Consider the following 25,486-nt stretch of genomic DNA (forward strand, 5'->3'; position numbering starts at 1 on the left):
GCTGCTGTGAGTTCATGTGCAAAACTGCCTTGTTGTGTCTGGAAGACACTCTTTTAATCTAGCCATTAAGTGCCTGACACTCTTGCATTCTTATCCTCTCTTTCATGGCGATCCTTGAGCTTTGGGAGGAGGGGTGTAATATAGATGTCCCCTTTAGGGCTAAACTGTGAACATTGAACAAGTATGGGTCTCTCTGTTAATCAGTATCTACTACAAAAAAAGCTTCTCCGAAGAGGATTGATAGATGCAGTATAGTGACGTCGTTAGGAGTTGCTTTAATATTATGTCCATTTAGTAGAATAATAGAAGTATGTTCTCCTCTAGGGCCAATGGCCTGTCTAGACACATGTTCTTGATTTGATAATGGTGCCCAGGTATGAGTTTCATCTTGTAGAGTGGGATTTAGATACAATCATAAAGTGAGTGGTTATTCCCATGATGTCTATACCACTATTGCACCAGTGCACATGTCTTAGCAGATCAGGTATTATAGCTCACAGAGTTCACAGCTTGGTAAGACTTATGGTTACTTTGTCTTCAAAAGCATGTATAGCACCTTTCAGTACTAAAAAAAAACTAGTCAATAGGGATGGAGCTTCTTTATATCTTGACTGTACCAGTAACAGTGCCAGACTTTTATGGGGCAGGCCTTAGATCTTTTTATGTTGGTTGCAAGCATTGAGATTCTGGCAGTAGGGAGCCAAGGAATGCTAAGTGCTACAGCTTGGGTGGAAAAATATTCTGGCAATCAGGGGCCAGGGAATACTGAGTGTTATAGCTCAGATGGGAAAGTATTCTGGCAATCAAGAGCCAAGGAATAGCATGGGTAACAGTTTATCATAGCAGCTTGCAGCCCTACTTTAGGGAAAGGCTTCCCCAATGCAACAGCCCTGTTCCTGTAGGGGAGGGCTTCCCCAGTGAAGTTGTTATAGTTTGGCTCTGGGTTCCCTGCCCCACAGCACACTGTAACAACTCTGCTCTGCTAGGAGTTTTCCTTGCTCTGGCCTGCTCTGCCATGCTCTGCTCTGCTTCGCTCCAGCTCCTGTGAAATGTTACTTCTCTCCTCTGTTCCATTCTGACAAAAGAAAATCTCACCCAAACCTTATTCAAGAGATTTATTGGGGGGAGGGGATAATCCAAGAGGGTGGCTGCCTCTGCCAGGGTGAAAGAAGGCAGCCGCAGACTGAACAGGTGCAGGACTTAAACAGGGCTTCTTAGGTGCAGAGTTTTTCCAGGGAGAAGATTTTTAAGGTGGGAATTGATCTGATTTCAGTCCCTTGAGCTCAGAATGGCTAGATTTCTGCTCAGGGATTGGTTGGTTTTCTGCACAGGGATTGCTTCATTTCCTGCTCAGGAATTTGTTCTTTTCTGTCAGGGACAGCTTTGACTCTGGTTTCAGGGCCAAAGTGTCTTGGAGGAGGCTGCTTGTTTGTTCTCAACCACTTAGACCTGAAATAATCACTTAGAAGCTACATTATTTGCAATACTGTTTGGCCAATAGCTTAAGCATATTGCTAGCTAGTTCTCATATCCTAAACTAACCTATCTCCATTAATCTGTGCATCACGAGGTCATGGCCTACTGGCAAAGTTTCAGTAGACTCCCGTAGAGGCATCTGTCCCCAGTGGCAGTTCATGGCTTCTCCCTGACTCTGCCTACTCTCTCTATATATCTCTTTCAACCTGGCTTTATTCTGTTAAGCCATTGGCCAAAAGCAGCTTCTTTATTAACAAATAAAAGCAACACATGTACAGAAGGCCTTCCCACACCAAAAGTGTGTTTCTTCCACTGGCCACTGGCCCTTTTTAACCTTTTGGGTCTAATTTCAGGACCAAGTCATATTTCTTTCACTGACTCTGATCCTAGAATCAAAGTGTTCCTTTGACACTGGTTTCAGGGTCAGGGTATATTTCCTTGGTTCTGGGTTCAGGACTAAAGTATTTCTTTCACTGGCTTGGATCTCAGAACCAGAATATGTTTCCTTCACTGGCTCTGGTTTCAGGGCCAGGGTGAGTTTCTTGGGCTGGCCCATTTTCCCTACATTGGTGCTACTATTGTCCCTGTGAGCATATCTTGCCAGGCTGGTTGCTAATCAAACTCAAAGAGTTCACAGCTGGTCGAGATTTTACTTAATTAAAAGAAATTCTCGGAGAAAGGATCTGATGGAAGTGTGTGGAGCTTACGCTTGGGGATACACTGCCTTTGACAAGGGGTCCGCAACTCCTTGTCCCTTACTTTGCTTTTGCGTGTTTATAATTGCCTTCCTCCATGCTGAGTGGAGCTTCTAAACCTAGTGAGGTTCAGACCTGAATCCCAGAGACTTTCCCATTAGGAGAATAGCTACTAGTCAATGAGAGTTCTCTACAAGACTGAAGAACAAATCTTGCCCCGTGCCAACAGTAGGTGTCTTCTGAGTCATGGTAATGGTGCCGTACCTGATACACATAATGTCAGCGGAGATGGAGACATGTCACTGCGTCTTCTTCTACTCTTGCAAATGCAAGTTTTTAATGAAGTGGATTTTTATTAGTTTATTTTCGAGACAATGTTTTCTATTTATTCATTTATGTATTTCTAAACCCGGCCTCATGTATCACAGGCTGGCCTCTTTTTCCCTCTATAACAAAGGGTGTCCTTGAACTCCAGATCCTCCTGCTTCTATGGAGTGCTGGATGACAGCTATGTAGCAGTTGATCAAGTTTGCTTTGGGGATCAAACCTGGGGCTCTCTGTATCCTAGGCAAGCACTCTAGTCACTAAAGTGTCAAGTGAGCTACACCCCCGTTCTCCTAGCAGATTCTCCTTCCTCCCCTTTTTGTCCCTTCCTTTCATTCCCTCCTGTTACCCACAGAATTACTTTAGAGCCAAAGACAAGGACTTTCTACCCTGGTGTTATTCAAGGTGCCTGAGCTGAGACAACTTGGAGAGAGGCAAGCTGTCTTTACATTCTCGTGTCTTCCTCTAGCTAAAGGCATCAAACTCTTTGCAAATGCACAATGGATCTGCTAAGTGGGCCTCAATGACAGAGGGACAAACCAGGAAGTGTTTGACCCTCTGAAAGACAGAGGTCTCCTGGTCATGAGCACGGAGCTAATAGTGCTAAAGAGACTGACAAAATGCATTTGCCAAATTCTCCCAATGACCTCCGGTGCCCCAGTCACAGAGTCCAAATTCAATTTGTGAAGACACAAAGTACTTGTTGAAAACTTACAGTTTGATCCCCAGAAAAAAATAATCGTCATTGCAGCGACATTTCAGAGCTATGACCACACAACCCTGAAAATGGATTAGAGAATGGATTGCCTGCAAAGCCTACTGTACTTCTTAGTCCTCAAGGAGAACTTTGGGGGAAGCAAAGAAGAGAAACGACTGACAAGCAAAAAAAAAGGGAAGGAAAAGGAGGGGAGCCCCTTTGCTTTGGATAAAAGCTTTGGCTTTAAAGCAGCAGAAGTGCCATCAGCAGAGCTTTGAAGGTGATGCTCGCATCAAAGGCTCTACTCATCTCCTGTTAGTCACCTCGTAAGGGTCTCTGGTGAGCCCTCAACTTTCCCAGATACCACACGCATCCATGTTGATTCTCTTCCAGATTTCTCACCTTCCCAGTGCATCTTTCTCTCCAACTCTGTTTGGGGATAAAAGTCCATCTAGCCTTCTCACCTCAGCTATAGGTGTCGTTATGCCATCAGCTGGGTGATAGGAACCTCAGTTTCCAATGGAAGCCACATTCTGTTGTCGTTCACCCAGCAAATACTTGCTGTGCAGCAGGCACTGTCCCAAGAACTGAAAACATTCTGGAGAATAAAACCAATAAAAAAAATGTATTATCTAGTCTCCTAGCCATCCCTGTCTTTCAGAGAACAGTTCTGTGGGTGGTGGTTCTGAGCATCCTTCCAATCCACGGGTGGTCCCATCTGGGCCAAGTAAATCTTCTCAGATGGTTGGCACGCGCTCCCTCCATACGTAGTGTTTGGGGAACGTTTATCCTTGAGCCTGAGTTCAGAATCTGATTGCTGCACCCCTTTCAAGGCTGTGTGTTTCTTATTTTCCTCCCACGTGTAAGTGATTAGACTTTTCTTCCATCTGGGGGTGTCCTCCCACTTCTGACCCTAAACGCTCAGGAAATTACAAAGCAAGTTTTCAATGGATGCTTTTGCCAGAGCCAGGCAGGTTTCCACATCTGCCAACTCGTGTTCCCTTCATCCTGCAAGCCTGACACGGTAATGAAGGAAGAGAAGTGGGAGCCGGGTGTCCCTGCTGACTATAGGGCAGATGAGGGGCAGAAGCAAGACTGACTTTCCTTACCTGATGAAACACCTAGAGAAATGTTAGTATTTCAAATGGAATTGCGTGTGTGTGTGTGTGTGTGTGTGTGTGTGACAGAGGCAGAGTCAAGCATGTTTGAAAAGAGATGGGTTTGCTTTTAAATGCACAGTGATTTTTTTGGAATCTAAGTGTAGGCAAAGGGCACAGATGATAGACTGAAGAGTCCTAGGTCCTTCTCCATCCAAGAGCTGTGTATTAGATGCAACTGAAACCACAACGCTTGCTTATAATCTGTTTCTGCTCAGGGGTATCAAGGAAAACTCCAGAGACGGTAGATCAAAAGAGCCTGCACCAATTTATCCAGACTCGGTAAAAATTCATCTTTCAGACCAATATTGCGTAACTGCACATCCTGTCCAAACATGCTCACTAAGGCTGGGTCATTTAGCAGAGCTTGACTGTTTTTCTGAAAGGAGCAGATCACTGTAAGAATAAAGGGGCAATGAGGCAGTGGATAGATCCAAGATTCAGGGAGAGTAAAGGATCCTCCACAGGCATGCTGTGGAGTGATGGGTAATTTGCCTCTGATCTCGGGGACTTCTGTGGTACAAGCTGTTTCCTGGTCCCCTGAGATCTGAGGAGTGCCGGCCACATGTTCCTGAAGCCAAGAACTCCACAGTGCCTTCCCTGCCACAGTGGACTGTACACTGAGAACCATGAGCCCAAATAAGTCCTTCCTGTTGTCTGAGACTGCTTGTTCGTTCCTGGTTGCCCAGACCCAAAATAATCAGATAAACTATATTAACAAAAACACTGTTAAGCCAATCACTTAAGTGTATTGCCTAGCTAGTTCTTACATCTTTTTTCTTTTTCCTTTTCTTTTTAAAATATTTATTTAGTTAAAACATTTTTTTTCTTTTTTTAATTGATTTTATTGAGCTATATATTTTTCTCTGCTTCTCTCCCTTCCTCTCCCCAGCCCTTCAACCCTCCCCCATGATCCCCATGCTCCCAATTTACTCAGGAGACCTTGTCTTTTTCTACTTCCCATATAGATTAAATCTATGTATGTCTCTCTTAGGATCCTCATTGTTGTCTAGATTCTCTAGGATTGTGATTTGTAGGCTGGTTTTCTTTGCTATATGTTTTTTTTCCAGTTTATTTATTTTTTATTAAAAATTGCCATCTCCTCCCCTCCTCCTCCCCCTTCCCTCCCCTCCCCTCCACCCACACCCCCACTCCCTCCCTCTTGAGGCCAAACAGCCATCAGGGTTCTCTACACTATGTTGAGTCCAAGGTCCTCCCAACTCCCCCCAGGTCCAGGAAGGTGAGCAACCAAACTGACAAGGCTCACACAGAGCCCGTCCAAAAACCACTTATGAGTGAGTACATATGATAATTGTCTTTCTGGGTCTGGGTTACCTCACACAATATGATGTTTTCTAGCTCCATCCATTTGCTGGCAAATTTCAAGATGTCATTATTTTTTCTGCTGTGTAGTACTCCATTGTGTAAATGTACCACATTTTCCTTATCTGCTTCATCAGTCGAGGGGCATTTAGGTTGTTTCTAGGTTCTGGCTATGACTAACAAAGCTGCTATGAACATAGTTGAGCACATGTCCTTGTGGCACGATTGAGCATCCTTTGGATATATACCCAAAAGTAGTATTGCTGGGTCTTGAGGAAGTTTGTTTCCTAATTTTCTGAGAAATCACCATACTCATATTCAAAGGGGCTGTACCAGCTTGCATTCCCACCAGCAATGCAGAAGTGTTCCCTTTTCCCCATAACCTCTCCAGCATAAGTTGTCATCAGTGTTTTTGATCTTGGCCATTCTTACAGGTGTAAGGCAGAATCTCAGAGTTGTTTTGATTTACATTTCTCTGATGACTAAGGATGTAGAGCATTTCCTTAAGTGTCTTTTAGCCACTTAAGTTTAGATTCCTCTGTTGAGAGTTCTCTGTTTAGGTCTGTACTCCATTTTTTATTGGATTATTTGTTCTTTTGATTACCAATTTCTTGAGTTCTTTGTTGATTTTGGAGATCAGACTCCTGTCCGATGTGGGGTTGGTGAAGATCTTTTCCCATTCTGTAGGCTGTCGTTTTGTCTTGACCATGTCCTTTGCTTTACAAAAGCTTTGCAGTTTCAGGAGGTCCCATTTGTTAATTGTTTCTCTCAGTGTCTGTGCTACTGGGGTTATATTTAGGAAATGGTCTTCTGTTCCAATGCTCTCAAGTGTACTTCCCACTTTCTCTTCTATGTGGTTCAGTGTGGCTGGCTTTATGTTGAGGTCTTTGATCCATTTGGACTTGAGTTTTGTGCATGGTGATTGATATGGATTTATTTTTATTCCACATGCTGATATCCAGTTATGCCAACACCATTTGTTAAATATGCTTTCTTTTCTTCCATCTTATACTTTTTGCTTTATTGTCAAAAATCAAGTGTTTATAGGTGTGTGGATTAATATTCAAATTTTCAATTTGATCCCTTCTTTGGGATTTGCTGCTGTGAGATTATCTATTGTCAGTGTTTTTGTTGATGTAGCCAACTTCCTTGGGCTGGAGTTTTCCTTCTAGTACTTTGAGTAGGGCTGGGTTTGTGGCTAGGTATTAGTTAAATCTGGTTTTGTCATGGAATATCTTGTTTTGTCCTTCTATAGTGATTGAAAGTTTTGTTGGATATAGTAGTCTGGGCTGGCATTCGTGGTCTCTGAATGTCTGCATAACACTTGACCAGAACATTCTGGCTTTCATTTTCTCCACTGAGAAGTCAGGTGTAATTCTGATAGGTCTGCCTTTATATGTTACTTGGCCTTTTTCCTTTTCAGTTCTGAATATTCTTTCTTTATAGACAGATAAAACAAGATATTCCATGAAAAAAACAGACTCACACCCAGACCTGCAGAGGTCTTGGCTCACGTCTAGGTTGCTGGCTCAGTCCTGTTTCCATAAATTTCCCTGGTCTAGATCTGCTCCTGCTCCTGCTCCTGTGGAGTTCCCTGTCTCAGGCCTGCTCAGGCCTAGGTTGCTGGCTCAGTCCTGCAAATGTCCCTGGTGTAGATCTGCTCCTGCTCCTATGGACTTTTCTGTTTCAGACCTGCTCCAGTCACTGGCTCAGTCCTGTTTCCTATAAATGTCCCTGGTCTGTATCTCTAGTTAAAACATTTTTTTATTTATCCTTGAGAATTGTATACATGGTTGAGGTATATTAAGATCATATCCACCTACCCTGTTTTCTCCTTCTACTTCCCTTTCCTCCCTCCAACCCACAGGCCTCTCAGTATAATGTCTCTTTCCCAGCAGCCGCCCACTCCAGCTCTTACATCTTAAATCAACCCATTTATATTAATCTGTGTATTGCCACATGGCTATGGCCTACCAGTAAGGTTCTGTCTGGCATCCAGCATCTGTCACCTGCAGCAGTTACATGGCTTCTCTCTGACTCTGCTTTCTTTCTTCCTCTATCTGCTTGGAATTCCTGCCTTGCTCTATTCTGCTAAGCCACTGGCCAAAACAGCTTCTTTATTAGCCAATGAAAATAAAATATACTTATAGCATACAGATGGGAATCCCACATCACCTCCCCTTTTCTATCTAAATAAAAGGGAAGGTTTTAACTTTAACATAGCAAGATTACATAGAACAAAACAGTTATCCAGCAAGAATTTCAGTTACAATATTTATATCTACTTTATTTTTTATTATAACTAAGGAAAACTATAACTGTTAATTCTACATTAAGGACCGCAGAAGGATATAATATTACCTAATTAAACAGAAAGTGCATTGTAAGCAACTTTTAAAACTCTAGAATTGACAGAGACATCTCACTGCCTGGACAGTCACCCAAAGTTTTTCTGTAGCATTGGGACACCCATCTTCAGCCTACAGGCCCATAGTACCCAGCAGACTTCTCCATGAAGCAGGAAATTTTAAAGACAGTTCCACCTGTCAGTCACTTTCTTCTGTGTCCTGTAGAATGTCTGGCAGACTCTTTTATGAAGCAGGAACCCTGAAGGACTGTCTCACTTTTAGGCAATTTCAGCAGTCATTTTTCTGTGGGTCTTGCATGTCCAGTTCATACAGCATAACATCAAACAGTCCAGGCAAGAGCAATTTCTTGTTCAAATAGCTAACAAACTCCATAAGGATTCTTTCCAGTGCCCATTTCCTCTTGAAGTAATTGGTGCTGCCAGGAGCAGATGTGTCTCATTGTCATGAAAAGTCCTAAGTTCTTAAAACATTTTAAATGCCATATTTTATTAAGTCTTTGAAAGGTTTGAAGAATAACTGTCCATCTGAAATATATCTCTGTACATCTAGAAAACCTAACTAACATGACTAGAAGCTTAACTATTATAGATGATTATCTATTAACCTATATTTCTTAATTTTACATTACATTTTAAATGAGCTTCACAAACACACTACCTTAATCAAGATCAGAACTATACATATAACAAAATTGACCTTAAATTTGTATCAGTAAACCAAGATCCATACCAATGCAAAGTATTGACCTCTGTATTATATCCCCCTTTAAATGTAAGCAAACATTTATAAATATTATTTGGGAATTTGGGTGTAGTTCCTTCCAAACTGCTTCCTGCTTTTTGTTGGATGAAGTATTTGGGGATGTTCACTGTGACCTTTCAGGGGGTCTTGGTCCATGAAACCACAATAGTCTGGAAGGAATCCACAGGTTCTTATCTTCTGTGGCAATAAAAAAGAACCTCTTTTCCAAAGCAACATATCCTTAGACTCAAAATTTGAAGTCAAAATACCTTTAAAATAAATATGTTGGTTTAGCACCCTGTATAATGAAATGTCTCTCTGTACTTAGCTCATTCACAGTCAAAAACTTCTAAGAAAACACAATAATATACATAATCCAGACTCTGGTTTTTATGTGGATATAGCTACCCATGTTGGTGCCAATTTGTTGTCAGAGACTGCTTGTTTGTTCCCAGCCACTCAGAAACAAAATAATCACAAGAAACTGTATTAATTAAAGCAATGTTTAGCCAATCACTTAAGCACATTGTTCATTAACTCTTATATCTTTAATTAACCCATTTCTATTAATCTGTGTATCACTACATGGTTGTAGCCTACTGGTAAGGTTCCATCTGGCATCCAGCATCTGTCACCTGTAGTGGCTACATGACTTCTCTCTGACTCCACCTTCTTTCCTCTTCTACCTGCTTGGAATTTCTGCCTTGCTCTACTCTGCTAAGCCACTGGCTGAAACAGCTTCTTTATTAACCAATGGCATTAAAACATATTTAAAGCATACAGAGGAAAGTCCCACATCACCTCCCTTAAGTTCTGTTAGGTTCTGTAACAGAGGCAAGAGATGCAGTTAATACATTGTTTAGGGGAAGATGCTGAAATAAGGTTTTTCTGTAAACCCAAATCCAAGCACACCTCCCAAAAGTTTATATCATCAGTGCCATGTGCCACTAGTGTGAAACCAAATCAGTGTTTCTCACCGTCCACAAGATCTTAAAACAACTGCATGTCCCCAACTGGGGACAGTTGATGAAGGCCCTAAATTACAGGTAAAGTTTTGTTTTCCTCAACCATCTTCCCATACTCCACTAATGAGTCACATCTGCTCAGGTGCCTCCTGCAGTCCAACCATGGAGTGGAATTCAGAGGCTCTGATGTGGCTGGAATGGAAGAGAATGGTCCCATCTCCTTCTTGTTCCAGCTCCTCCCGTGTCTCTTGATTTAGGTCATGGTTTTTCTGGCAGTCAGGATGTTACTGTCTAAACTCTTTATAGTTTTTAGATTTCAGTGTTCAAATACAAAAGGCAACACATTCTTGGGTTTGTTGTGGCTCTGACAAAGCCATATTTGTTAGGATTATATTTGGATAGACTCCATTTGGGCCACACATTGACTCCACCCTGTGCTGTGTTGAGAGTCTGTACTCATAAAGAGGGTTACTTGTCTCTTTCCTACATCCATTATATCTCTAGAGAGGCTCACTGAACTATCATGATGGTGTTGAATGATTATGTGCACTTTATCATTTTTAAAATTCTTTACATCAAGATACCCAAGATCTCCACAGCCCTTCTACTACCTCTTAGTGTCAGGTACACAAGATGACCACTCACCCCTGATGTACGTCACATACACATTCCAGGCAGGAAAAGGGACAGACGAATCCTGGAAAACCAAACAGGACCATTCTAGCTATTTACTAGAAAATGATAGGACTCCCTTTCCCACACCAGACTTTCCCTGCTATATGACCAGAACTGGGTGTATCACAGGGTCATCCCAGCTGCAAAGCAATGAAATGTAAGACACTCACTTTATAACATAGTCAAAATAAATCGTGATGGGAGAATAGACAGTGAGGGTCAGGGTTGACCCAAGCATCATTACGCCTGATTCATGCAAAAAGAAAATCCCATTAGGTCACAAAATGTTTCCAAATTCACAGCACAGTCAACTAGAACACAGCACCTCACAGCTTCCAAGGACCCCTAGTGTCTTCTATGTGGGACACCCAGGGTCTTGTATGGGCAGCATTTAGAATCAATCACTGAAACACATGTACACACAAGCACTGCCTTCCATCTCCTGGCCCAGCCAGCAACCTGCAGAGAAAGCTTAAGTGGTAACCAAACCCTTTAGTTCCCCCCACACACTCTTGTTGCCGTGTGCGTGTGTGTGTGTGTGTGTGTGTGTGTGTGATGTGTATGAGTGTGTGTGTGTGTGATGTGTATGAGTGTATGTGGTGTGTATGAGTGTCTGGATGTATGTGTCTGATGTGTGTAAGTGTTTGTGTAGTATATGAGTGTGTAGATATGTGTGTGTGATGTGTGTGAGTGTATAAAAATATAGATGTGTGTGTATCACTGTGTGGATGTGTGTCTGTATGATGTGTGTGAGTATATGAATATGTGGATTTGTGTGTGAGGAGTGTGTGGATATGTATGTATGTATGTGTGTGTGGATGTGGATGAGTGTGTGTGATGTGTGTGTGTATGAAAGTGTGGATATGTGTATATCAATGTGTGGATGTGTGTGTATGAATGTGTGGATATGTGTGTGTATCAGTGTGTATATGAATGTGTGGATTTGTGTGTATGTATAGATATGTATGTACGTGTGAGTGTGTGTGGATGTGTGTCCGGATGTATGTGTCTGATGTGTGCAAGTGTATAAGTGTTTGTGTGGTGTATGAGTATGTGGATATGTGTATGTGTGATGTGTATGCATGTGTGAGTGTGTGAGATGTGTGTGAGTATATGAAGGTGTGGATATGTGTGTGGATGTGTGTGTGAGTGTGTGGATGTGAATGAGTGTGTGTGTGACAGATGTGTGTAGATCTGTATTGTGCTGTCAGTTCTTTCCTCTGATTCCTCTTATTTATTTAACAAAGCACCAGAGGTTAGCATCAGCCTTGTTTTGTTCCAATTTATATTTTCCAGAAAATAGGAGGGCTGGTGGCGATGAGCCTTTTTCTGTAAAGCGGTGGCGAAGCGGTGGCCAGCAGCACCCTGTAGGAAATGTAGAAGCTTGGTTCCCGGCTCCATCAGATTCTACTGTGTGTCCCTGGCCAAGTCCTTTGCCTCTCTCTGTTATTATCTCTCCACCACTGCATCAGAGTCCTCTTGCCAAAGAAAATGACCACACATTGGTGGATTAAAACATCTGCTAATTATGTCCATTTTCATGGGTCAGGAAACTGATTGAACCTTAGCTCACTCTTGTCTTTGGCATTTCCTTGCGACTCTGGGTTTTGGGCAATATCTATTTCTTCGTAGCCTTAGAACTTATGGTGGCTTGTCTTCTTGAAGGCTTTGAACCCAAGACTATTTCTAAGGGACTCAATGGATTAGGTCAGACTTGACAAGATAAATCCCTTTGTTTGTTTTTATTTTCTGGGTATGAGTGTTTTGCCTGCATGTAGGCATGGATACCATATGTGTATGGCACCTGCTGGAGCCAGAAAAGGACATCAGATCTCCTGGAACTGGAGTTGCAGATGTGTTGATGATGGGAGCAGCGGGCTGCTTCCCACCACAGGGCTAGCTTTACCAGAAATAATTACCCTGAAGCTGTATTTTTTAAAATACTGCCTGGCCCATTAGTTCCAGCCTCTTATTGGCTAATTCTCACATCTTGCTTAACCCATTTCTATTAATGTGTATAGCACCACGAGGTGGTAGCTTACCAGGAGAGATCTTAACCTACGTCTGTCTCGGAGAGGAGAGGCACGGCAACTGCCTGAGGCATCTGCCTCACTCTGCTTTCTTTCTCCCAGAATTCTGTCTAATTTTCTGTCCTATCAAAGGGCCAAGGCAGCTTCTTTATTAACCAATGAAAGTAACACATAGACAGATGACCCTCCTCCATCACAGATGGTTCTTAGCTACCACACAGGTTTTAGGAAACAAATGTGTGTCCTCTGGAAAAGCAACAAGTGGTCTTAAGCAGTGAGTCATTTCTCCAGTCCCATAAGCTCCTTCTTGATCACTTTAGAGACAAGTGATTAGGGTCTTTAACTACAAAATTTCTTCATCTTTTCCATGTAGTACCATAGCTATGGGAATGCTGACTCATCATACTCACCAATCCAGATCACATCCAAGGAGAGGGTTCATCTAGGATGGGCACCATAGTGTGTCAGAATCACAGGCACCTTAGAATTCTGCCTGTCATACCCTATACAATCCTATACAATGAAGAGTCAGGTCCCATCTCATATGGTCATCCCAAATACTCAATTCACATGGTAGGCCCCGTGCTAGGAGCTGGGGAATTCAAATAATAGCAACCTAAACCTCATTTTAAGAGAAGTCACAAGCCAGGCATGGCTATGTCTGCATGTCATCCACCACTTGGGAGGTAGATAAAAGAGGATCAGATGTCAAGGCCAATCTTAGTTACATAGAAAGTTTGAGGACAGCCTGGGTGACATGAAACAGCAGGGAAAGTAACAACAACAAAATTAAATTAAAACAGCATTTCTCTGTCATTAACAGCTTTCCCGTGATGCAAAAGTTGGCAAGAAGCATTAGAGCTTTAATAGAACCAAATGACTTTTTGATATAAAAAAAAAAACCTATGTTTTCTTGGCATATGGAAGCCACTGTCAGAAATAAGAAGTGCTGACACCAGTCAAACTCTGTTGGCCACAGGGTTATTATTTCCACTCTCAACAGCCCCTGGTTTGGCTTCGAGCTTACTGTCAGAGAAGCAGCCATTTGGCTGCTAGAGTCTGCGTGGACAAGTCAATTCTAACCTGGCAGTGTATGAGCCCCTGCTATCTGGGTTGAAACACTGGGAAGCTTGTCCAAAGCAACCCTCAGCAAACCTCAGAAGCAATGGGCACCCGTGCACCTTCCCCTGGACTCTGAAAGCTTCTTGGGAGGCTCCACCCCACTTCCAGGACTGAGTTGCCACCCTAGCCAGTGGGCATTCATTGCCCCATCCTGAACACTAAGATCCCCTTTAAAATAGTTCCAAAGGGTTGTGGAGATGGTTCAGTCCATAAAGGGCTTGCCTTGAAAGAAAGAAAACTTGAGTTCAGTCCCCTGGAACTCACGTAAAACTGCAGGAGGCGCTCGATGTGGTGGTGCACACTTGGACTCCCAGCACTGGGGCGGTCCAGACAGGAGGGTCCCTAAAGCTTGCTGACCAGCCAGCCCCGTGAGCTTCAGGCAAATAAAAGACCCTGTCTCAAAGGTGATGGAGGGCCAAAGATGGCACCCACGGCTGTCCTCTGGTCTCCACAGATATGGGCATGGTGGCTCATGCAGGCAAGGTAAGGTGCGTTTATGTATCCTATGCTACATAGTGAGGCCCTTTCTCAAAAAAAAAAAAAAAAAACCCCAAGCAGTGTGTGTGGGTGCAGTTCAGAGGCAGAGTACGCACCACGCATGCATGAAGGCCTTGGTTCAATCTCCAGCCGTGTTTGTCTTTTTTCTTAAGAGGGAAAGAATAGTTCAGTAATATGGCTGTTTTTGCTCTACAGGGCTTAGAGTTAAGTAGGAAGATGCTTTTTTCTGTGCCCAAAGAGAAGTATTTTCAGCATCAAGGGCATAGGATTAATTTTGAGGTTACAAGCACATATTTTTAATTTTTTTCCCCAGTTTTCCATGAGTATGTGTTATCTCCAGGGCTTAATCCCTTCCAGAGAATGGTCTTCCTACATTTTCCCTCCTCCTTACTCCACCCTGACCCCCTAAGAATCATTACTAAGGATGGAATTTAAAACTACCCAAATGTCCTGGTTATCTCGATAAAATAAAGAGCGACATGGAGTCAGCCACCTCCCCCACTTCCCTGGGCCCCCTCTAAACTCCAGGGCCTCTCTCTCCACTCAAGAGTACATCCCGATCTGGGTGGGGCCGCCTCTGCTGCCTGCTAAATGGACACTCCCTGAGTCCAGCAGTATGAGCTGAAAAAGCAGACACGTATCAGCTAAGGAGGCTTCAGCAAAGCCCCAAGAAGCTGGATTCTACTTCGAAGATAACACTGGGCTAGTGTAGACCATTCGAGATGAGAAGCCATGTGTGCTCTGGTGTCTGGTGTCTAAAGGGGAAGCCCCTCCTTTCATATCACACATATCTGAAAAAGTCCTGAGAGGCATTCCAGGGGCCAGAGCAGCTGGAAGAAAAACAAAGTGTCTGCTCAGACAGCCGTCTTCACTGTCCTCTGCCCATGCGCGTGTACCCAAGCAATTATGAAGAATCTGTTAAATACCAGAACCTAAACCATGGTAGCCCACCACCACCTTACTCCACCAAAAAAACGTTTAGAACTGGAGAGGTGGCTTTAAATGTTTGCTCTGCAAGCATGAGGACGTGAGTTTGATACCTAGCACCTCCATGATAAATCTAGCATGGCGGCACACATCAGACATCCCTACAGAAGAAGGAGAAAGACGCGTTTCTGAAGTTCATAGCCTAGTCTAGCCTAACAGGCAAGTTCCAAGCCAATAAGAGACCCCATGTAGACAAAAAGGTGGACAGTGCATGAGAAACAACACCTAAGAGTGACCACCACCCTCCACACGCACCTGCAGTGACCTCCACCCTCCACACGCGCCTGCAGTGACCACCACCCTCCACACGCGCCTGCAGTGACCACCAATCTCCACACGCGCCTGCAGTGACCTCCACCCTCCACACGCGCCTGCAGTGACCTCCACCCTCCACACGCACCTGCAGTGACCTCCACCCTCCACACGCGCCTGCAGTGACCTCCACCCTCCACACGCGCCTGCAGTGACCTCCACCCTCCACACGCGCCTGCAGTGACCTCCACCCTCCACACGCGCCTGCAGTGACCACCACCCTCCACACGCGCCTGCAGTGACCACCACCCTCCACACGCGCCTGCAGTGACCTCCACCCTCCACACGCGCCTGCAGTGACCTCCACCCTCCACACGCGCCTGCAGTGACCTCGACCCTCAACACGCGCCTGCAGTGACCTCCACCCTCAACATGCGCCTGCAGTGACCTCCACCCTCCACACGCGCCTGCAGTGACCACCAGTCTCCACACGCGCCTGCAGTGACCTCCACCCTCCACACGTGCCTGCAGTGACCACCAGTCTCCACACGTGCCTGCAGACATGTACACACCCAGGAACACAAACACAAAGGAAAAAGAAAAGAAAAAAGAATGCTTCCAACTTACTAGACCTGACCACAGCCTCAAAATTAAATGTTTCAGCAGACTTAGAAAGAGCAATTCTGAGTCATGTTTTTATATCTAATTTGGGTTTCTAGGGGGAGCTGTTTGGTAAAGTTTATTTCTTTCTCATGTTTTTGGGGTTTTTTTGATATTTGTTTGTTTGTTTTTAGAGATAGGGTTTCTCTCTGTGTGTAGCTTTGGAGCCTGTCCTGGAACTCACTCTGTAGACCAGGCTGGCCTTGAACTCACAGATATCCACCTGCCTCTGCCTCCTGAATGCTGGCATTAAAGGCTTGCACCACCACCATCCAGCTCTTTCTCTGGTTTTAATCCTTTGAGAAATTCAAGTCTTCCATTCAGCCTTCAGGAAATGTTGGAGAAGCACACAGCACACAGCACCCCCGGCTGAGGACACACACAGCACACAGCACCCCCGGCTGAGGACACACACAGCACACAGCACCCCCGGCTGAGGACACACACAGCACACAGCACACAGCACCCCCGGCTGAGGACGCTCACAGCACCCCTGGCTGAGGAAGCACACAACACAGACCCTCTGCAACAGCAGCTCCTTCTTGGAGGGAAAGGAAATGCACAAGCAGGGCTGGCCCTTAGAGGAAACCTTCAGAGAAAATCTAAAGGACTCGATGCCCTAACTTATCCCCTGGGGTTCCTGTGTGGGAGAACGAATAACCCTTCCCTGCATCCTTGGGAGAGAGAATGCACCTAGGAAACTCATAAATCCTGAGGTGGCCAGTAGGAAAAGTGGTGATTAACGAATATGACAATGAAATTGTTTGCTCTAGGATTTCGGATCCTTTATTGTGTTTTTAATATAAAGGAGCCTCGGGGCTAGAAGGGGGGCTCGGAAGGTAAAGTGTTTGCTTTGAAACCATGAGGGATTAAATCTGGATTCCCAGCACTCGGGTAAAAGTCAGGCATAGCAGCAAGCAGCTATACTCCCAGCACCACAGAGGCAGGAACTGGTAGATTCCTGGAGGTTTCCTGCCAGCCAGCCTAGCTGAACTGACAGGTAGCAACTGAGGAATGACAGGCAAGGATTTCCCCTGGTCTCTACGCATACCCACACACATATGCACCTGCATGTATAAACACCCACACACATGCACACACACAATCGTTTTAAGAACAATTATAGCATCTATAAGTTTTATTGAAACACAAATTTGTTCTTGTATATGTGTGTGTGCGTGCGTGTGTGTGTGTGTGTGTGCGCGTGCGTGCGCGCACGTACACACAAACATTCATGTGGACATTGGGCATCTTCCTTAGTCTCTCAACCTTATTTTCTGGTAGAGTCTCTCACTGAACCTAGAGCTTACCTACATACCCAGACTAGCTGGCCAGCAAGCCCCCAGGATCCTCCTGTCTCTGCCTCCCGAGCACTGAGATCACAGGCATGGACCACCACACCTGGCTTTTATAATGCAGGTTCTGGGGATCAGACTTGGGTCCTCACAATTGCACAGCAAGCTCTTTACCGAATGAACTAACTCCCCAGCCCCAACCGAAGCGACTTCTGCACGCATTAGCCATGCTGTATAGCTGGGGGAAGAAACTACGTGGTCAACAAATCCTACAGTATTTACCATCTGGCCTCTGAGGGGAAAGTTTGCCAAAACCTGTGATAAGCTAGAATTCTGCATCCATGCAGCCAAAGGAAGGGCTTACACAACTGGCTCCTTAATTGACCTGATTAAACAGTCATGCTGGGGCCCTAATGATATTCTCTACTCGGTTAAATCCCCACAATGAGGACCCACTCATCTCACAGAGCTCAGCAAAACAGCTTCCTGATGATGCACCTGGCCGAGAGAATTACCCATGCTCCTCATCACACTCTCGGAGCATACACAAAGGCATATCCAAGCATCACCTAGGAGTCATCCGGCACCCTTTAATACCTAGGGTCCTCTAAAGAAACAGAGCTGACAGAAAAAAGTACATTTATTAAAGGGGGGATTCATTGACTTGGCTAAAGGACATGGTCCTTTTAGTCCAACAATGGCTGTCTCACGGTGGGCATTCTAAGAATACAGTAGTTATTCAGCCCAAGAGGCTGAACACCTCAGCAGTCCCAACAGGGCACTGAAGGCCTGGGGGGTTCCTGGAGAGCTGCTGGTCTTCAGTCTGTCAGAATCCCAAAGAAGTTGGGGTGAACCTGCTGGTGAGTGTGCAAGCAAGCGGATGTGATGTGGGATTCCCCTCTGTGTGCTGTGAATACCATTGGTTAATAAAGGAACTGTCTTGGGCCTGTGCAGGGAATAGAGGTAGGCGGGGTAACCTAAGCTGAATGTTGGGAGAAAGGAGGTGGAATCAGAGAGAAGCCATGTAGCCCTGCCGGAGAGAGTCGCCAGAACTTGACCCGGTAAGCCACAGCCTCATGGCGATACACAGATTACTAGAAATGAGTTAATGTGTAAGAGTCAGCCAGTAAGAATCTAGAGCTAATGGGTCAAGCAAGGATTTAAATAATATAGTTTCTGTGTGATTATTTCAGGGCTGAGCAGCCGGGAACAAAACAAGCGGTCCTCCTACTACACGGGTAGAAGGCAGTTTCCTTCTGCCGTGTCCATCTGGACTACCACCAGAGGGTGTCGCTCACATTGAGGGTCAATCTTCCTGCTTAAAATAATCTGACCAAGAAAACCCCTCACGGCAGTGCCAAGTGGCTGGAGATTAGCCACCACACATCCCCACCACGGCCTCCATTCCATTCTTGGCGTCTTGGCGGAGGGTGTGTTGTCGTCTCTTGTCATGCCCTGTGGTCAGACTCCACAAAATTAACCCCGTTCATGCTAGTATAAGAACAAACAGATCAGAGATCCTGGAATACAGCCTTTCTCTTCTTGCTTGTTTGAAACAGATTGGAGGTTTTCAACTCCTCTGGGAGCTATGAGTCCACCTCTAATCTCCTCAGGTCTGACTGACAGCAAGGCTGCAGGACGGAGCTGTGAATTATCCCCTCCAACAACAAAGAGCTTCCGAATATACAACGTGAGTCCTCTTTCTTCTCCTAACCTGTTGCAGACGGAGAAGATGTATCCCCACAGAAGGGTGAGCTGAGAAAATGAGAAGCAGTGGCTGGGCGGGGTGGGGGGGGGGGGCAGCGGGACAGGAGAAAGTGGTTTTGACCCACCAGGATTCTCACCTGGACCCTGTCACCGGCCTGCCACTCTATCAGATCAGAAAGAAATGAAACCCAAGTATAAGAACAGTACTGCAAAACTTCACCTGGGGATCTTTCAAAAGAAGAAACACGTGGGCACTTAGTTCCTCTCTAAGTCACTAATGAGTTCATACCCATTGCCTGATAAGATAATGTTTTGAATGTGTTGGATTAAACACAAATATTATTACTTTAAAATACTTATTTTGATAATCCCATGTGTATGTATGTGTATGTCTGTGTGAGTGTATGCCTATATGTAGGTTCCCACAGAGGTCAGAAGAGGGTGCTGGATCCCAGGTAGCAGGAGTTACAGGCAGTTGTGAACATCCCAACATGGATTCTGGGGCCTATATCTCAGATCTCTGCAAGAGTAATAGATGCTTTTAACCACTGAGCTATCTATCTCTCCAGCCTCTACTATTACTGTGTAATGTGACCAATAAAACATGTCAAATTACAAGAAGAAGGAGGAGGAGGAGAAGGAGGAGGAGGAGGAGGAGGAGGAGGAGGAGAAGGAGAAGAAGAAGAAGAAGAAGAAGAAGAAGAAGAAGAAGAAGAAGAAGAAGAAGAAGAAGAAGAAGAAGAAGAAGAAGAAGAAGAAGAAGAAAAGTGCTCATAGTCACAGTTCTCTGAGGTTGAGGTTCCTGGTGCATTTTCTACCCCTGGATACCTCCGTTTTGCCTCATTGCCCTGAGTTTCTGCTGGGTGTGTGTGTGTGTCTGCGGCAGAAGGTGTTACAGGTCTTGTCATTGCCTCTTGATGCCCTGAAGGCCCTTTTGTCTTTCCTACCACTGTTAACTGATTTCCCCAAAGGTTCGTTTCACTTTGCAAGAAATCTGTTTCCCCAAAACTTCAGAGTTATTCTTTAATCCCTATCTATCCAGAAAATCCAAATCCAAATGCTCACTTGGATGACAAATGTCTGTAGGGGACTTCCTACACAGTGTGTGATCCATGTAAATGGCTAAAACACAAGTCCTTATCACAAGATCCTTAGGGTCTAATTGGAATAGGTTCAGATAGAGACACATTAGCAGTAAGTCACATAGGGACAGAGACCCTTTGAGAGGATGCCATGAGAATCCTGAGGGAAACTAACTCTGAGAAGACTTTAGAACGGTCTCCAGCGGAGGTGATAAGTTAATGGAAGCCAAAATAGGAGTCTTAGAAGATGAATGGAAGTGAATGGGAGAGAAGGCAAGAGCAATGGAAGCTGGGGTGGGTAGGATGCAAGCAGAAGAGATGCAAATTTAGGTCCTAGACTAAAAGTGGGATGATGGTGAATGACGGTGGTGATGGTGATGGTGGCGGTGCCCGTGGCGGTGCTGGTGGTGGTGAGCCTTCTAAAGAAAGTCGGCATGGCGGATTGGGATGGACAGCAGAGCTGGCGGGGCTGAGAGATGGAAGGCTCCCTCATCTTTCACTGCAAAGAGAGCTCCACATGAGGTCAGCTCTGGTCAGAGCAGATGAGGTTGTCTTGTTCCATCTGAGGTCCATTGCCAACAAGCTGTGGCTCTTTATGGTGAACCTAAAAAACGGCCTCTTTTTGAAAGAGCCGTTGCACAAAACCTATATAGAGACACTTAACTCTCCTGCTAGAGAAGATGACAAGGCCAAGAAAAGCCCGCCTTTCACCTTGCCGAGTCTCAGTCTTCCATCCGGGAAGGCAGAGGCTTGATTCCTGAGGTCACGCTGGCCTCTAATGTCGGTCAGCTCCTCCGTCCTGCTTCAGGACGGCTATCTCACTCCCTGTCTGGTGTCTTTGTGGTCAGTCCTGGAAAATGCTGAAAGAAACAAAACATGGTCCTATTTCCTGCTATGTGGGAGACAGGATGTGGTTTAACTCCTTCACTGGGACCAAGTTCCTGCGGTGAAGTCCAGCCTCCTACTCCCCAGTATACCCTCACCCTGCCAGATGCCTACTCAGAAGGAGCGGAGACACTCAGCTCCCAGTAGCCCAGAGCTATCAGCCACCAGTCTCGGTCACTGGCCGCATTCCCGGCTCTGTGGAAACAAAGAACTCAAGATGTGGGTAGAGATAGCAATTGCTGGGACTCCTCCACTACCAAGGAAGCCAAGACGTCCTGAGAAAAATCCTCTGGTGAGGAGTCAAGGATGCCATTCCACTGGCTACACATGGGCAAGAGGAGGCACTAACTGCGCAAGAGAAGCTGGTGCTGTCCAGGAAGAGCTGGGGACCTGTTGACAGCCCAAGGGGATAAGGCAAGAAGAGAGGGATGAGATGAGGGTAATATGGTCTGAAACAGGGAGAACCATGGAGACAATGACAATTATCATTTTTCTGGTGACCAGGTCAAAATGCCCTATGTAAGCGACCCGTGGAAGGAAGACCATGATGGGGAAACCCACTGAAACAGTTACCTGAGCTAATGGAAGCTCACCAACTCTGGCCGAGCAGGGAAGGAACCAGCATAGGATTAAACTAGGCCCTTGGAATGTGGGTGACAGATGTATGATGGCTGGGGCGGACTGCAGGACCCCCAGCATTGGTACCAGCATTTATCCCTGCTGCTTGTACTGATGTTTTGGAACCCATTCTCTTTGGAGGGATACCTTGTTCAGCCTAGATATAGTAGGGAGGGTCTTGGTCCTTCATCAAAGCGATGTGCCTTACCCTCTCTGAGGTGTGGATTGGGGTTAGGGTCAGGGGTAAGGTGAAGGGAATGGGAGGAGAGGAGGGAGTGGGAGCTGGAATTGGTATGTAAAATGAAAAGAGATAGTTTTTAATAAAATAAAAATAGAAAAAATGAAAAAATAGTAGAAGGCAAAAGTCAATGAAAGTCACCCTCATCGATGAGAGGCATGAACAAGAGCCCCCTCTTACAGAATAGAGTTTGTCTTATGGCCTGTCCATGGTAACTGGTCCCTTTGCAGGCACGTATGACCCATCTGCCCCAGCAGGGCCCTTTCAGGCACCTTATGGACATAAAGGCAGAGAAGAGATTGGCAGGCTGGAAGGAACGCCGTAGCCGCTTTGGTGACGTCAGCATGCACAAGTGCTATCAGTTTGGACAGATCTTCTCCCCTTTCCAGGCTCTGGCCACCACGGTGAGTTTCCACCACGATGAGTTCCAAATTAGGTCTTGGAGTGGGGCACTAATGCCAGACCTAAGTTCTTTGTCCTTTTCAGGGGTGTATTAGTCAGTTCTGGCCCCCAATAATGCTAAGTAACAAAGGATTAAAACTAAACTCCAAAGCTCAGTATCTTAGAACAGCAGGTATCTAATCTCCTGACTGTAGAAAAATAGACTCCCGCCCTTGCTCACAGAACAGGAAGGGATGAGTTGAGAATCGTCTTCCCATCTGCCATTATACATGGTCTCTTAAGTTGCATGGAACCGTTACCTGTCAAAGAAGTTCAGGGGAAGATGAGAGGCAGTGGCTACAGCTTTGATGTTCAGAAATGAGAGGATTTCAAGGGAAGATGTAGACTGGGAAGAAGGTGTAATTATCATATAACCAATAACTTGAGTGTACCTCCGCACTCCTTGGAAAGCTTGATTAAACATAGATCCCAGGGACTGAGGGAGATGATGTAATGGGCTGAGCAAGCATGAGGGCCTGAGCTCAAACTCCCAAGCATCTATAGAAAATCTCAGCATGGCCCCATTCATGCCTGTGATTCTAGTACTGTGGGTGGGGTGGGACAGAAACTGGAGGATCCCTGGGACACAGTGGACGCCAGCCTAGCTATAGGTTCAGCCAAAGAGTCCATATCTCAAGAAAATAAGGAAGAGTATGATAGAGAAGGGCATTTACCATCTTCTGACCTCTGTGTGTCCATGGATGCACACACGCAACACACACGCACATGCACACACATGTCTGGATCCAAAACCTTCGTGATTTCAATTATGCAGACCATTCTGGACAGGTGGGGGCTTGTAATTGCCTTCTTAAATGATTGCGTACCTAGTGCCTTTGTATATTATTGCTGAGTCAGTATACCCCAACCTTGCTCCTGCTGTGGCACACATCAAAAATTATGCATCTTGGAAGGCACCATGGGCAAACTTAGGAGGCCACTAATGGGGTTAAACAACCAGAACCCAAACATGGAAGAGAGAGGATATCAACTACAACTAGTCAAAGCCCTCCAGGGTATGCTGGAATCGCCAGTTACACATCTGTACAAATGAGAATCCAAACATCAGAATCAGCTAGGCGATTGGAAGTGTTAGCATCCAAGTCCTTCTCAGAACAGCTAAAGAAGAAGCTTGGAGTTGGATCCCAGACATGGCATCAATAGGTCTCAAAGCCCCGTGGATGAAGTGGCCGACTCATTCTGGTTTTCCCAAGAATGGCATACTTGCCCCAACTTTTAGCATGTGAAGCCGTGAGCCTTAGAAAACCCATAGGTCTCTGTTCTAAAAGCAAACATCCAAGCTCCCTGAGACCAGAGCAAACCAGATGGTTGTCACACTAACCACCAGTGACTCCCATGGGAAGCTAAACTTGAAAACTATTAATTCTCCAAACTTTCTAGAAACTAGCCAGGTTCTTCTTCTGTCCACTGGCCAATATTCTTCAGACACTGTGCTTCTGTCAGAACCCAAACCCGGGAATGAATTACAAGCTCCCAACCCCAAGGAGCTTGTGTGCTTCCAGGGAAACACTGCCACCAACCAAAAGAATGTTGCAGACGCAATCATGGTAAGTAGCTAATGGGAATAGGTATAAACTGGTTACTCAGAAAGAGCTAAGAGTCGTCTATGTTAGCACTGCTTTCTGAAAAACACACACACACACACACACACACACACACACACACACACACACATGCACGCACACACGTGGTCTTCCTGAAAAACAAGTCCCAAGAAGTGGATGTGGTTGCCTTCTCCATGGGAAGAGACTGTCTCCCATGTGCTAGAAGGTGCAGCACCCAGCTGTTGAGTTCTTAACACATGTCAGGTTGTAGTAGTGATCTTTCTGTTGTGTGATAAAACACTTTGAGCAAAATCACATGAGGAAGGAAAGGGTTTATCTGGGCTTATGACTCCAGAGAAATAGAGCCCACAATAGCAGTGATACTTGCAGCATGATGGCATCAAAAAGCTGGCTGATGACATTATTCCACAAACAGGAAGCAGAGAGAACAGGAAGTGGAGCAAGGCCATAAACCCTCAAAGCCAGCCCCCAATAATGTATTTCCTCCAGCAAGGCCCCACATCCTAAAGGTCCACAACCACCCCCCAAACAGCACTCCTCAGGGATGAGTGCTCAAATATGTGAGCCCACAGGGGCCATTTCTCAATCAAATGTCTCCTAGGTGCAGCACTGAAGACTGCACAACACTTAATCCTCATGCACTCTGCCCAATGAGCACCATGCTCACTCTCCACGTGGTATCAAGAGCTAGAAAAAAAAAAAAACAGTTATTTATCTGTAACTGCTGGTATTCCAGAGCAAAGCCTGGGTTTGAACCTGGGGAGGTTCAGCAGGTTGCTCCCATTGACAGCTTCCTTTGGTGATGTCAACAGGTGTTCTCAACCCCCATGCTCCTTCTCACCATGATTCTTCTCTGCCTCGTAGGAGATGCGAAGGCTGGTGTTGCCCCGAGACTTGCCCGTAAATTCTCGAATGCAGAGAATAAACACTTCATCCCTCAGTGACATGAATCTCCAGGATTTACCCCTGTCTCCCACAGAGCTGAGCTTGGGAAAGGATGACAGCCACCACGAGAAAGAGAAATCAGTGAGCCACATGAAGACGCCTTTATTCCCCCCGATAGTTAAAGCAACAAAATATAACGACATGAAATAAAATTGCGAAACTGCCTTGTGGTCCCTCGCTGCAATACTGTACACAAAAACAGGTAATATCCGGGCATCCAAGACAGCCTCGCAGATGACAATGCTCAGATTGTCTAAGAGATGGCCTTGTCGTGCCCTGTGTGGATGCTCTGGGGAGGGCTGAACCATTAGGAAGTGTCAAAGGCACCTCCTTCCTCAGAAGCCTGAAAACTTACAAACTTAGGGAAGGAGAAGGCTGCCATCCCATGTACCAGGAGTCCTGCTCTTTTCGCAATTGCTGGTTGGCTATCCCCAGGATATCAGAGGGTCATCAGTGTGGCTAATCACAGAGCATGCCAAATACAGTGCTAATGCTGGGGAGGGGGGTGAGGAGAGAGTGGTGGAGGGAGGGAGAGAAACAGAGAGAGGAGAGAAATTCTGCCTATGCCTCTCCTGGGTTCACAGACAGTTCCTCTTTGGCTGGAATGGGGTGGCTCATCTCTACTGTAACTTCAAAGGGAGCTAGTAAAGGTCTTATTGGGAGTGTACTGAGAGAGAAGATCTGGTGTCAAGAAAGGATACATGGCTGATGGGAAGGC

The 25,486-nt window shown here is 45.4% G+C and overlaps 1 protein-coding gene across 1 annotated transcript in view; it reads left to right on the top strand.

The window, feature by feature from the left end:
- Window positions 1–24,918, top strand: part of LOC119813708 — a 34,623-nt gene extending 9,705 nt beyond the window's left edge. Inside the window, exons 3-5 of the mRNA XM_038329118.1 lie at window positions 18,880–19,016; window positions 22,027–22,200; window positions 24,688–24,918. Coding sequence (XP_038185046.1) covers window positions 18,880–19,016; window positions 22,027–22,200; window positions 24,688–24,918 — 542 coding nt within the window. The remainder of the gene's footprint in view (window positions 1–18,879; window positions 19,017–22,026; window positions 22,201–24,687) is intronic.
- The last annotated feature ends 568 nt before the right edge of the window (window positions 24,919–25,486 follow it).

The sequence above is a fragment of the Arvicola amphibius genome, chromosome 4, assembly GCF_903992535.2.
Source record: "Arvicola amphibius chromosome 4, mArvAmp1.2, whole genome shotgun sequence".
Classification (NCBI taxonomy): Eukaryota; Metazoa; Chordata; class Mammalia; order Rodentia; family Cricetidae; genus Arvicola; species Arvicola amphibius.